Source organism: Scomber scombrus, chromosome 15 (assembly GCF_963691925.1).
Source record: "Scomber scombrus chromosome 15, fScoSco1.1, whole genome shotgun sequence".
Lineage (NCBI taxonomy): Eukaryota > Metazoa > Chordata > Actinopteri > Scombriformes > Scombridae > Scomber > Scomber scombrus.
This window is the reverse complement of record NC_084984.1, coordinates 27,413,841-27,426,340: the sequence shown is the minus strand read 5'-3', so window position 1 is coordinate 27,426,340 and position 12,500 is coordinate 27,413,841. Positions and strand designations below refer to the sequence as shown.

The 12,500-nt window shown below is 37.9% G+C and overlaps 1 protein-coding gene across 1 annotated transcript in view; it reads left to right on the top strand.

The window, feature by feature from the left end:
* Positions 1 to 222: 222 nt before the first annotated feature.
* pkn3 (protein kinase N3) overlaps positions 223 to 12,500 on the top strand; it is a 24,795-nt gene continuing 12,517 nt past the window's right edge. Inside the window, exons 1-8 of the mRNA XM_062434213.1 lie at positions 223 to 243; positions 4,881 to 5,142; positions 7,175 to 7,344; positions 7,551 to 7,674; positions 8,667 to 8,818; positions 11,249 to 11,474; positions 11,613 to 11,795; positions 12,436 to 12,500. The exon at positions 12,436 to 12,500 is cut by the window's right edge and continues 45 nt beyond it. Of these exons, the coding sequence (XP_062290197.1) occupies positions 223 to 243; positions 4,881 to 5,142; positions 7,175 to 7,344; positions 7,551 to 7,674; positions 8,667 to 8,818; positions 11,249 to 11,474; positions 11,613 to 11,795; positions 12,436 to 12,500 (1,203 nt within the window). The remainder of the gene's footprint in view (positions 244 to 4,880; positions 5,143 to 7,174; positions 7,345 to 7,550; positions 7,675 to 8,666; positions 8,819 to 11,248; positions 11,475 to 11,612; positions 11,796 to 12,435) is intronic.

Sequence of the window (12,500 nt, the reverse complement as noted above, 5' to 3'; positions counted from 1 at the left end):
TCCCGCCGCAGTGTCGTGACGTCAGTTTAACGTTTAGCTCCAGTTTGAGTGGATTCAAACTTTGGCTCAGATGTGTGTGTGTGCAGTATGAACTCAGGCTCGGCTTCATGGAGAGCCTGTGAGCTGCTGTAGGAGACGCCGCCAGTTTACCTGCTCCGTCCACCGTTTTACCTGGAGCTGCTTCCTGCTTTCCGTCCCGAAGAAGACTGACAAACATCCAACATGTCAGGTTTAACGCTACAGGTAAATGTAGTTAAGCTGTTATGGAGACTATATTGTTCGAGCTTTAGGTCATTTAAAAGAGTAAGCGCGTCGCTACTGAGGCACAGTCACACTGGATTTTCCTGTTTGTCTTGTTTGCTTCTCCTCACAGTTCCTCTCACTCTGACAGGCACACTGTAACGTTCAACTATTTGTGACGAATCAGTGTTTTAAAATACAATGATAGTTAAGTTTCCTCCTGGATATGACTACATTTCTCCCAGAGTTTGTTTCTTATGCTAGCATTTAGTCACCTAAAGCCTTTATTTCAGTAGCCTCACATTTACATTATTTTTGTGCCACATTTTTTATTTTTGTGTTAGCCCATAAGTTGACATGTCATTAAAATAATTCAATTTTATTATTAAAAGAATAAAGCCTGTAGCTTAATTCAAATATATCATTTTAGAGTTCAGGTTTCATCCACTGGTCATATGATATAAAGTAATACTAGTTTCATTGTCTTTTAATGGGATCCAGTTTGAACAGCACTTTCTAGAATAAAAGGTCTCCTTGTTTTGATTGGCAGGTTGTGTCCTTTTGTAATATAGTAGCTAGATCAGGGTTTTTTGAGTCTCCCAAGCTCAATTCCTGGAAGCCTGTGAGTCTATGAGATCAAATAACATAACCATGATCTCATAGACTCACAACAGTTGAACCGTGTCGGCCTGATATTGTGATTTGACATACCACACCAAATACTTTAAAAAAGTCTGTTAGTTTCTGACTCGGTAAAACAGGAAAAACTGTAACATTTCCCCAAACCACTGTATCTCTGAACTGTCTTCTTAACCATATCACATACGCTCAGGTAATTCTATGTGATCTCTTTTTGATTATGAATGTAATATTTTTTTTTTTTCACTTCCGTTCATTGAGCCTCACCTGAAACTGTTTGGAGCCTCCCACTCTGACAACCTTTGAGCTAAATAATACACATAGAAATGAATAAATACCGGTAATACTAATAGGACAGCCTACCTGCTGCCATTCAGTTGAAGCCTGAGGCCTTTCTATAGTAACAGAGTAATGATCCTGTAGTTAGTGTAGGTTGATCATTGTTTAAGTATTTGGCTTTGCATCCAGTGGTGGAGACGATGTACAGTAAAGGCTCAAAGCTGATTTAAACCAATATAAAACCAATTCAGTAATGTTGTCATAAAATGCATTTGATCATTAAGCATTTTATTATGTAACCTAATTCTGTTTTGTAGCTTGTGTTATGATTCAATTTAGGGCTGCAACTAAGATTTAGTTTCATTACTTGTTAATGTAACCATTATTTTCTTGAATAACTCATTTGTTTTTATTCCGTTAAGTCTCAGACGATAGAACAAACATGTGCGACACCATTTCATAAAGTCTTAACTGATGTCATCAAACTTGTTTTGTCTGATTTAAAATCTAAAACTTTGGACGATGTTAAGATATCATCCAGGACTAAGTGGGTCAAATATGTGAACCCCTTGCGACCAGATTTTACAGGGATGTCAAGCAACTGATCATGTAATGCTCTTGTCTTCTTGCCCCTTTATTTGTATATTTATAAAATTGTAGGACTTATATATAAAAATTGAACCCCCTTCCTTTTTTCTTTTAAATATTCATTTATTTATTTTTAATTTCGTCTTTTCTAACCTGTCCTGGACTTACCTGTCACACGTTTTACTCTTATGTGCAAGCTTAATCTCTCCCAAACTGTATAAAGTTCATAAATTACTACCTGTTAATTAAATGCTTGTATTGCAGTCTGCTGTCCCACCAAAAAAAGATATCATTAGGGCTGGGCGATATGGACAAAATCAAATATCACAATATTTTAGACCAAATACCTCGATATCGATATTGCAACAATATTGTAGAGATGACTGTCTATGAAATTGTTGATGAATAATCATCAATCATGTGGATATAATGACAAAGTGGGTAAAAGGTAAATAACAGAACAGCTAGAACAGTCTGGTGAGTTCAGAAAATTATATATTTAACTGTAATTCAGCCTTTAAAACCAGGAAAAGACAACTTTGATGACATATCGCAATATTACGATATCCAAAATCTAAGACAATATCTAGTCTTATATCACAATATCGATATAATATCAATATATTGCCCAGCCCTGTATCATCCAAAATATAGCTTTGAGGATCGTCTACTTTCAAATTTATTTGAGGAACATGTGAAGAGTCTACTTACAGTTTATACAGCTGGATGAATAAGTCATAATTCACTTGGAGCTATCTATATGTCATTTTTCTGATTTTTCACATGCAGATTTCAGACAATTTAAGGGCAAAGTAACTTCAATCTACAGTATTATAAATTTAGTTAAGATATCTCAAAGACATAGTCATATTAGGCTAATAAGTTCAGTTTGCTTGCTTGTGTAGGTGTCATCGGGGTGCTCTGGTCTTCTTCTATAATCAAAAGACATGCCAGACAGGTGAATTCGAAACTTTCAAATAGCAGGTGTGAAGGTGACTGTTTATGTTAGTCCTGTGGTTGACATGTTGAGAGTGTAGGATGCCTCGTGCTGATGCATGCTGGGATAGAAAACCAGCCCCGCATTACATAATCAAGACACAGGGTTTAAAAGATGGATAGATGAGTGTTTGTCGAGGAGCAGCTCATCAGATATAGGTTTAGGAAGGGTGCAGCTACTTTCAAGAGTTGTTGAGTAATTACATTTGGCAGTGTAAGTGCAGTACAACAGGTAAGGCTGTGACTCTAATGAAACTCTCACTCCACCACAAATGACTGACTGTTTGACCTGTATTAGTAGCAGCTCAGTGCAGATACAGTTTTGGATTCATCCTCCTCCTCATTCCTCAGCATTGAACAGTTTCCAGAGAACTCACAGTGTCAGTGTGTCACTCCCAGGCAGAGGTTTGTCAGTGAATGTATCACAAAAGAATGTATCTGGAGCGAGGCTGAAACTAGTCAATGTATTCAATGGAAAACAGTTTCCTCAAGTGACAGATATTCTGCTCTATGAGTTTCTAAAATGTGAAGATTTGCTGCTTTTGTATGTTTGATATTATTCTGAAGGAAATATTTTTGGGGTTTTGGACTGTTAGTTGTAGAGCTGCAACTAAAGATTAATTTCATTACTGTTGTTTATTTTCTAGATTGATTGATTGATCATGTGCTCTATAGAACAGCAGAAAACAATGAAAAATGCCCATCACAGTTTCCCTGTATGCAACGTGACTTCTTTCTAACCAACAGTCCTAAACCCAAAGATATCTAGTTTACTGTCATAAGGACAAGGAACATCTGCAAATCTTCCTATCTGAGAAGCTGGAGCCATCAAGTTTGGCATATTTGCTCAAGAAATGACATAAAAATGAATGAATCATTAAGGTAGTTGCAAACCTTTTTTTATCGATACAATGAGTAAATGTTGCAGCTCTAGTTGGTTGAACAAAACCAAAAGAAGACATACATTTGAAAACCTTATGTTGAGTTACCAGAAGATGAAACCCCCCTGCCCCCCTCTAACAGATGAATGGATAATGAAAATAATGATTAGTTGCAGCCTTGTTCAGGACACAGCCGCTGGTTAACTGACACTGAGAGTGGGATTAATGAGGTGTTTTATCCAGGAGGCTCAGCTGATCTGTAGCCACAAGGGGGAGTTCTTGTGTTATTTTTTTTTTTTGTCACTTGTTGGTTTAACTTTAACTGCCTACATTTTCAAGCTCAACCTTTAAAGGATAGTTTAGTGTAGCTGGTGTCAGGTGTCCATATGAACAGTAAAGAGGTTTTCCTCTCTGTAATCATTCCTCCTGTTCATACTGACTATTAAAAGATCTCCTTCAAATGTGTTTTCAATGGAAGTGATGGAGGACTAAATCCACAGTGTGTCCACACAGTCATTTAAAAGTAGATGATCAGCTTCTATTGAGCTTCATCAGTGTGAGTTAGTCATATCAAGTGATATCTGACACATTTACAGTCTTTTTACCATCAAATTCCCTCTTAGTGTTTCCCTGTTGAGCTGTGGTGGAAGTATAGTAACAAAAAGAGGAACTTTGGTACTAAAAACACTGTAACGTTAAAACATAGAAGATGAAGATTTGACTCATTTGGACGACTAAAGCTTCATATTAGCTTCACACCAACTTTTAATTTACACAGAAGGAGGACTGTGGATTTAGTCCTCCATCACTTCCATCGTATCATGTCTTGTCATGTACATTATGAAGAGATCTTCTAATGGTCAGTATGAACAGGAGGAATCATTACAGCAAAAGAAAATATTTCAATTACTTCAAAAATTGTGAACCCATCCCTTAAATCCATGTTTTTTGGAATCCATGGAACCTTATGTGGATGATGTTTACAGAACAGAAGATGTCTCATCCGATTGTCAAATTATTTTTGACCTTGCCCACTTTGAATTCAGTTTCCAAAATCCATATGAATTCATAATGATGCTCTAAAGAATGATTTCAAGAAAAACTATGACAAGTAAATAGTAGCAGTTTTCCTAGAAATGATATGGCCAGCATGGCAGTCATAATGTGCTGCACCTGAGCTATCACAGTACATATTAAAAATAAGAAGCTCAGTGACTGAAGCTGTTGTGGCGTTTCCTTCAGAGCGGCTGCCTGCAGGGACTGGATGAGGCGGATATTCTTGACCCGGAGTTTCAGCAGCGATTGGAGGATGCCCGCACTCTGCTCAGGCAGGAGATCCAGCGAGAACTGAAGATCAAGGAGGCCGCTGAGAGGCTGCGGCGGGCCGTCACCAATCGCAAAAATGCGGCCGACGTGGAAGGCCAGCTGAAGGCCTCGAGCCGCAAGCTGGAGAAGTTGCACTGGGAACTACATGAGCTCAACGCCAGGTCTATGGCCACAGAGAAGGACAGTACTACAGGTAGATGATACAGAATGTCTTCACGTGGTATTTTCTGATAAAAGTGTCATACCTGGGAAAAGCAGGTGTAAAATCTGTTGAACACACATAGAAGGAAAAACACTATATTCAGGTTAAAACAGTAAGAATGTGAGAGAGACATCGTCCTAATAGTTCAGACAATGAAAACACTTCTGTGACCACAGCAAAGAAAAATAAATGCATTATGAGGTAACTGTATAGGCCCTATCCATTCAGGATACTGACTTTCAATGTCTCATAGCAGCTTCAGTTTTACATGTTAAGTAGGCCTGTTATATTCTTATTTGTCTGTTAACAAGTCAAAGAGGTGAGAAGTTTGACAAAAAAAATCTGCCACACTAATTAGTTTTGTAACATTTTTTCACATTCAACCTTGAGCATGTGTGTATGTGATGAAGTGTCTTCTCTTCAACCAGAACACATTTTGTTTCCACACATGCACACATGTGAGAACATCCCGGCATCACATCTTGTCGAGGTGCTCTCTATGCAGATCAGATGGAGAATACAGTGGAACAAAGTGTTTGCATTCCTAATGGTAATTTGTGGCAGCCTTAGTAAATGTCACTGATAGTCGGGAAAAACGTTGGTCCTCATTTATCAATAGACACGTTTTGTAGAGTCTCGTAAGCTGCTCCAGCACCGATGAACCATTTGTGTTTCTAATTATGTATCTAGGTTGAATTAAGAGTAGCAGCCGTGGGAAATTGAAACCCATCTATTGTGCACTTGTAAATGTATAAACAGGTCCATATTTATTGTAAGTCTCTTCTTCTCTTTAATGATTGTGACTGACAGAATGGATTTTTATAAGTGGCATCAGCAGCTAGCAAATATAATGAAGTATTAGACCAGGCAGTCTCCAACTCTGGCCGAATGTTTATTCTCTGTCCTCAGAATAGCACCCAGGTACACAGTAGTGAGGCAGTGTTCACATTATGGCAAACAATCTTAATCACACATTTAACATGATTACTCACTGGTTTTGGAAACCGTATGCTTTTATTCAACTGTTAAAAAACTTTTCTTTTTAACAGTGGATTTACTTCAATGTTAAAAATCTTTTAGTTTTAGTGTACTGCTATGACCTACTGAAAACTCCTCATGTTTGATAATGTTAAAAGTAAATCTGTGCTATGTTGTCAGCTTTTCAACTCATTCTAAAAAGGGTTAGAGAAAAAGAGAGAGAGGGAGCAGCAGAGCTGAGAGTAAGAGAGAGCTGCAATGGTCGAGCAAGCTAGAGAGTGAATGAAAAGAGGGAGCGGTGTGAGAACAAAGCCATGAATCAGACAAATGAAATGCTACTTTGATTGTTTCATGGCAAAGAAAGAGATGTCCCACCCTCATCCTAAACTGGTCCGACATCGATACTGGAGCACTTCTTTATTTTGTGAATGAAGCCACACACAAAAACCAGAGCATCATTATGAAACAGAATGCAGCACAATAGTTAATAATAATCCAAAATGGACACAAGTGTGCCTCAAGCCTATACTGTAGGTTTGGTTAGTTTAAAGGACAGGTCCACAAAATGTATCTGAAGCTAATTTGAAGCTTTATGAGTCAAATCTTCATCTTCTATGTTTTAACATTACAGTGTTTTTAGTACCAAAGTTCCTCTTTTTGTTACTATACTTCCACCACAGCTCAACAGGGAAACACTAAGAGGGAATTAGATGCTAAAAAGACTGTAAATGTGTCAGATATCACTTGATATGACTAACTCACACTGATGAAGCTCAATAGAAGCTGATCATCTACTTTTAAATGACTGTGTGGACACACTGTGGATTTAGTCCTCCATCACTTCCATTGAAAGCACATTTGAAGGAGATCTTTTAATAGTCAGTATGAACAGGAGGAATGATTACAGAGAGGAAAACCTCTTTACTGTTCATATGGACACAGCTACCCCAGGATAATGTCAGGATACAAACAATGTGCCATTAATGCTAGAGTATTATTTTCCAAAATATCCAAATCCTAACTCATATGATGATTTATGATGCAGGCAGCTTGGAGGAAGAAGACAACCTGTCACCAGAGTCGTGTCAGTGGGAAGACGTCACGTCACCACTGGCAGGACGAGTCAGAACCCTGAAGAAACAGCTCACCATGGAGACTAAAGTCAAACAGGGTGCTGAGAACATCATCCATACCTACACCAACTGCTCAGTCAAGGTACACACACAAACACACACACACACATACACAAACATTCAACAGTGTCAAATTCTGTTCACACACTAGAGGATCGCCAAACTACTTAGAAATCATCGTCTAGTAACCCTGAGTGTGTGTCCTGAATGTCTATTGAGGAAATGTTGAACCATATCACAGCATAAGTGAAAGTTTTGACTTGTTGGTGGTCTTATGTTGTCCTACAGGACAGGAAGATGCTGTCGACAGCCCAGCAGATGGTGCAGGACAGCCGCACTAAGATCGAGCTGCTCCGCATGCAGATTATCAAAGTCAGTCAAGTCAAAGACGGAGAACGGGACAGTGTATATGGTAAATATCTTACTACACACATGGGCTATATGCTTCTTGTCTTAGCCAACTGCGGACCTTTGCTGCATGTCTATACACATTATTGAAAAAGAAATGATTAAAAAAAGTAAAAAATAAATAATAAGTAGTAAAAAAATGATAGTGTTGGTAAGGGCTGAAGACTATAGGTTTGAAAATGAGTTAAAAAGAAGAGAGTTTATCAGACCACTGTAGCTCCTTATCTCTGCCAGAGGCTACATGAATAACACACCTGAGTCTCCTGAGTTGTAGGTGCCAGGTTTTTGTGTTTGGGCTTCAGATTGCAATACAAACATATATTATCAATTGCTGTGCAGACATTTTTTTTTGGAGAGATTAAGGGTGCACCTAAGAGCAATAAAAAGTATGACAAGTAAGTCAGGGAGATGATAGAAAAGAAGAAATTAGATTCATATTTTTTTTAAAACGGTTCAACATACATATCTATATAAAAATAAAGATAAAGGGGCAGGGAGACAAGAGCATTACTTGACACCTCCACAAAATCTGGCCACAAGGGCTTTACATATTTGACCCGTTTAGTACCCATAACTTAATAAACACACATTTCTTGAGACAGAGAGAGAAAGTAATCCTTTCCATAACATGAAATGGACAATGTTAAACATTGATGACTAAAGGAATCAGTAAGTTCTGTGGAGACAGGGCAATCCACCATCTCTCTCCCCTTTTTAATATAGATGGATAATTTGTTTATTTGCTGTTTTCTGTATGTGTGTTTAATGGTTCAGTGAAGCAACAAAAAATAAATTATTAAAAAAAGAAGCTAATAGGGCAACAATATGGCAGATCTAATAGCATTTATGAAATAGAATTCTTGTTGAAAGCATGAAATAGATATAATGCAGGAATTATACAAGAGTCTTCTTCTACTATAAATATATAATAGCTGAGATCCAGAGGTCTAACTCTGTCAGACCTCTTGGTAGTAATCTGCTGTGATGTTCTCTCAGGTCATCCTGTGGACACTGTCAGTCCTCTGGAGCTGCGGGTGGCTGAACTCATGCACCACATGAAGATTGAATTGGCCGTAGCAGAAGGCGCCAAAAACGTGGTGAAGCAGCTGAGCGAGCGTAAGATCCAGGACCGCCGCATACTGGCAGAGGTGGGTAACAGCTGGACAGTCCTCAGTTACTGCTGGTGTTAAGTCTGTGATGTGACAGTTGTATTCATTTGTTTATGCTGTTTGTATGTAAATAACATAAAATATACAATAAACAATCTATAATATAATGTGTAATTATATAAATCTACAATATACATAAATTCCTTATATTATATACAAGTGTGCAATGTTCCTGGGATTAAACAGTAAGGACAACCTCAGTCTTATTAGTGGGAGGTACTGGGAGCTGTGCTGTTGTATAGTCTTTCAAATCAACTTTCAAATCATTTGAAAGTCTTGTTCTCAGCCTTTCTCACCCAGCCTGGAAAACTTTACAGCCTGTCTTATTTGTTGTAATCTACCGTCCTCCTGGCCCGTACGCCCAATTTTTATCTGACTTCTCAGAGCTTTTATCAAATTTAGTCCTTAGCACTGATAAGATAATTATAGTAGGTGACTTCAACATTCATGTGGATGTTGAGAATGATAGCCTTAACACTGCATTTATTGCATTATTAGATTCAATTGGCTTCTCTCAAAATGTGAATGAGCCAACTCACTGTTATAACCACACCCTCGACCTTGTTCTGACATATGTTATTGAGGTTGAACATTTAATAGTTTTCCCTCATAATCCTTCTTTATCAGACCACTACTTAATAACATTTGAATTTTTATTACTGGACTATACACCACTGGACAGACATGTTCTTACTAGATGTCTGTCTGATGGTGCTGTCACTAAATTTAAAGAAAAAATTCCATCAATGTTGAGCTCAATGCCATGTATCAATACAACAGAGATGACTTATTCTGATTTCAGTTCCCCCCAGATTGACTGTATTGTTGATAGCGCTGCAGACTTACTGAGAACAACTCTGGACTCCATCGCTCCTTTAAAAAAGAAGATAATTAAACAACAGAAAACAGCTCCTTGGTATAATTCCCAAACTCGACAATTGAAACAAATTTTACGAAAACTAGAAAGAATATGGCGCTCCACTAAATTAGAAGAATCTCACCTAACCTGGCAAGACAGTCTTAAAACATATAAGAAGGCCCTCCGTAACACCAGAGCTGCCTACTACTCATCACTAATAGAGGAGAATAAAAATAGTCAAAGGTTTCTTTTCAGTACTTTGGCTAAACTGACAAAGAGTCATAACACTACTGATCCATGTATTCCTTTAACTCTCAGTAGTGATGACTTCATGAGTTTCTTTAATGACAAAATCTTAACTATTAGGGATACAATTAATCACCTCTTGCCCTCAATAAGCACTGATTCATCCTCTAACATAGGAAACTCAGAAACTGCTGTTAAACCTGATATTTATTTAGACTGTTTCTCTCCAGTCGACCTTATAGAATTAACCTCAATGATCACTTCCTCTAAACCATCAACCTGTCTCTTAGACCCGATTCCAACTAGGCTGCTTAAGGAAGTCCTTCCCTCTGTTAGTACTTCCTTATTAAATATGATCAATCTGTCTTTAGTGACAGGATATGTACCACAGTCTTTTAAAGTAGCTGTCATTAAACCACTTCTTAAGAAGCCTACTCTTGATTCTTGATCTCAAAGAGACTTTTTTTATCTGGATAAATAAAGGATAAGATGCAACAGTCATGATGATTATAGATCTTTAGAGACTAAACAATATAAATGTCTCTAGTGCCATGCTAATTTTAAGAATTATTGAAAGGAAAAAAACAACAATCTGGCATATGTATTGAAAAGTGAGGTTACCTGTTAGTCTCTGGTCTAACAGGTTTTCATGTGAACAGTGTTCATCATGAAGTTTATCTTGGTTATATATCATATACAATAATTCTGTAAACTAGAAATGTATTCAGTGATCATTCATTATAATTCCAGGTCAAAAGATTGAAGGCAGGTTACTGTAGCTACACTAGACAGATACAGCAATTGAAATGTACAAGCAGTCTAGACTCCAGACTGCAGTCTAGACTTGTACATTTCATTTATAACTTAAGAAAATTCTAAATATAGAAAACTAGTGAATGCCACAAATTCTCTTTAAACTACTCGTATGTGACACTTAAGAAAGAATGTGGTTGTTCCAGTGTTGCTTGCATGTGGCTTGTTGTCTTTTACTAGAAAATAATCCAATGTAAATATCAGTAAATGACAATCTTAGATTACTTTTACATTTTTGTTCACCATCAGAAAAACATGTTGTGCTCTATACTACTTAACATCAAATCCATATAAATTCCCAAAACCACCTGCGTATCTGCTTACTATATAATGGCTAGATGTAATAAATGCTAAAGGTCTGATTAGGATGTGGATATGAATTTTTGTGGACAGATGCTTTTAATGATGTGCATGTTGTGTTGATAGATATTTTCCACTCTGAGGAAATAACATGTTAACAACGAATGAAAAGAATGTCGTGTGTCCTTCAGGCTCAGGCACGGATGCAGGAGTCGTCTCAGAAGGTGGATCTGTTACGTCTCTCTCTGGAAAGACGTTTGAGCGAGCTGCCCGACGACCATCCCAAACACATCATCATTAAGGAGGAACTGATGCTTGGAACCTCGCCTTCCTACAACTCACCAAAGAAGAAGACTCTGTCCTCTTCCTCCTCCTCCTCCTCTTCTTCCTCCTTCTTTAAACCAGCCAGTCTAACAGGTAGCCACCCATATATTTCAAAAGACAATCATTTGGCTTCCTCATTAAATACCTGAACTCATCTTTTTGTGTGATTGCAACAAATGTTTTCCATTAAACTTGAGTGTCTTCTCGGTTACTGAATTGTTCCTCCCTCAGGACGGTTAGAAGTATGTCTGATGGGCTGCCAAGACCTGTTGGAGGCTGTACCGGGTCGTGGTCGTGTGACAAGCCTCTCTCCTGCTCCTGGAAGCCTGTCTGATGGAAGGTCTCTGAAGGTGAGGGCGGGACTGTCAGGACGTGGTGCCAATGGCAAGACGACCAAGGCTGATGAGCTGTCCTGTAAGTGTCCTACTAACTGCTTCATTTTACTTCTCTGGCTGTAGATCATCTGTCTGTTCATTTGTGTTTTGTGTGAAATCCTGTAAATGGATTTATAATGAATTTAGAAGGCCGCAGGTTTAGTTTCATGAGTGCCGGAGGAGGACACAATGGAACTTTTACACCAGAAAATGACATAAAATGATTATATTGACTTAGCAAATAACACATTATATTGACATTGGTCCAAAAGTCTAACAGAGGATTTAGAAATTAGGCTTAAAGGTTTGTTTTATTGACACTAGCCCAGAAATGGAAGTTTCTAAGGCAACTACAGCTCCTCCTGTGGACGCCTGGAAATGGAGACTGCCATATAAACGGATAATATATGACAATATAGTAAAACACAGAAAATGTGTCAAGAAGTTATGAGTGCTGACATTCATAAACACTTAACAATGTCCTTATATTTATATATTTATAACTACGTTATAGTGTATTACAAGCCATTTATTAGATGTTTGTATACTGGTTGTAAATGCTAAATAGAGGGATTTAAAAACAACACTTTATTTTTGTCTATTTAAAATATCCTCACAGCCTGTTACAGTCTTAACTAGTCTTTGTGTTATTTTTGAACTGTGCTGTTTTTGTGTCTCAGCTGAGATAAGCGCCGTGCTGAAGGTGGACAACACGATAGTGGGACGCACACACTGGAGACAGCTG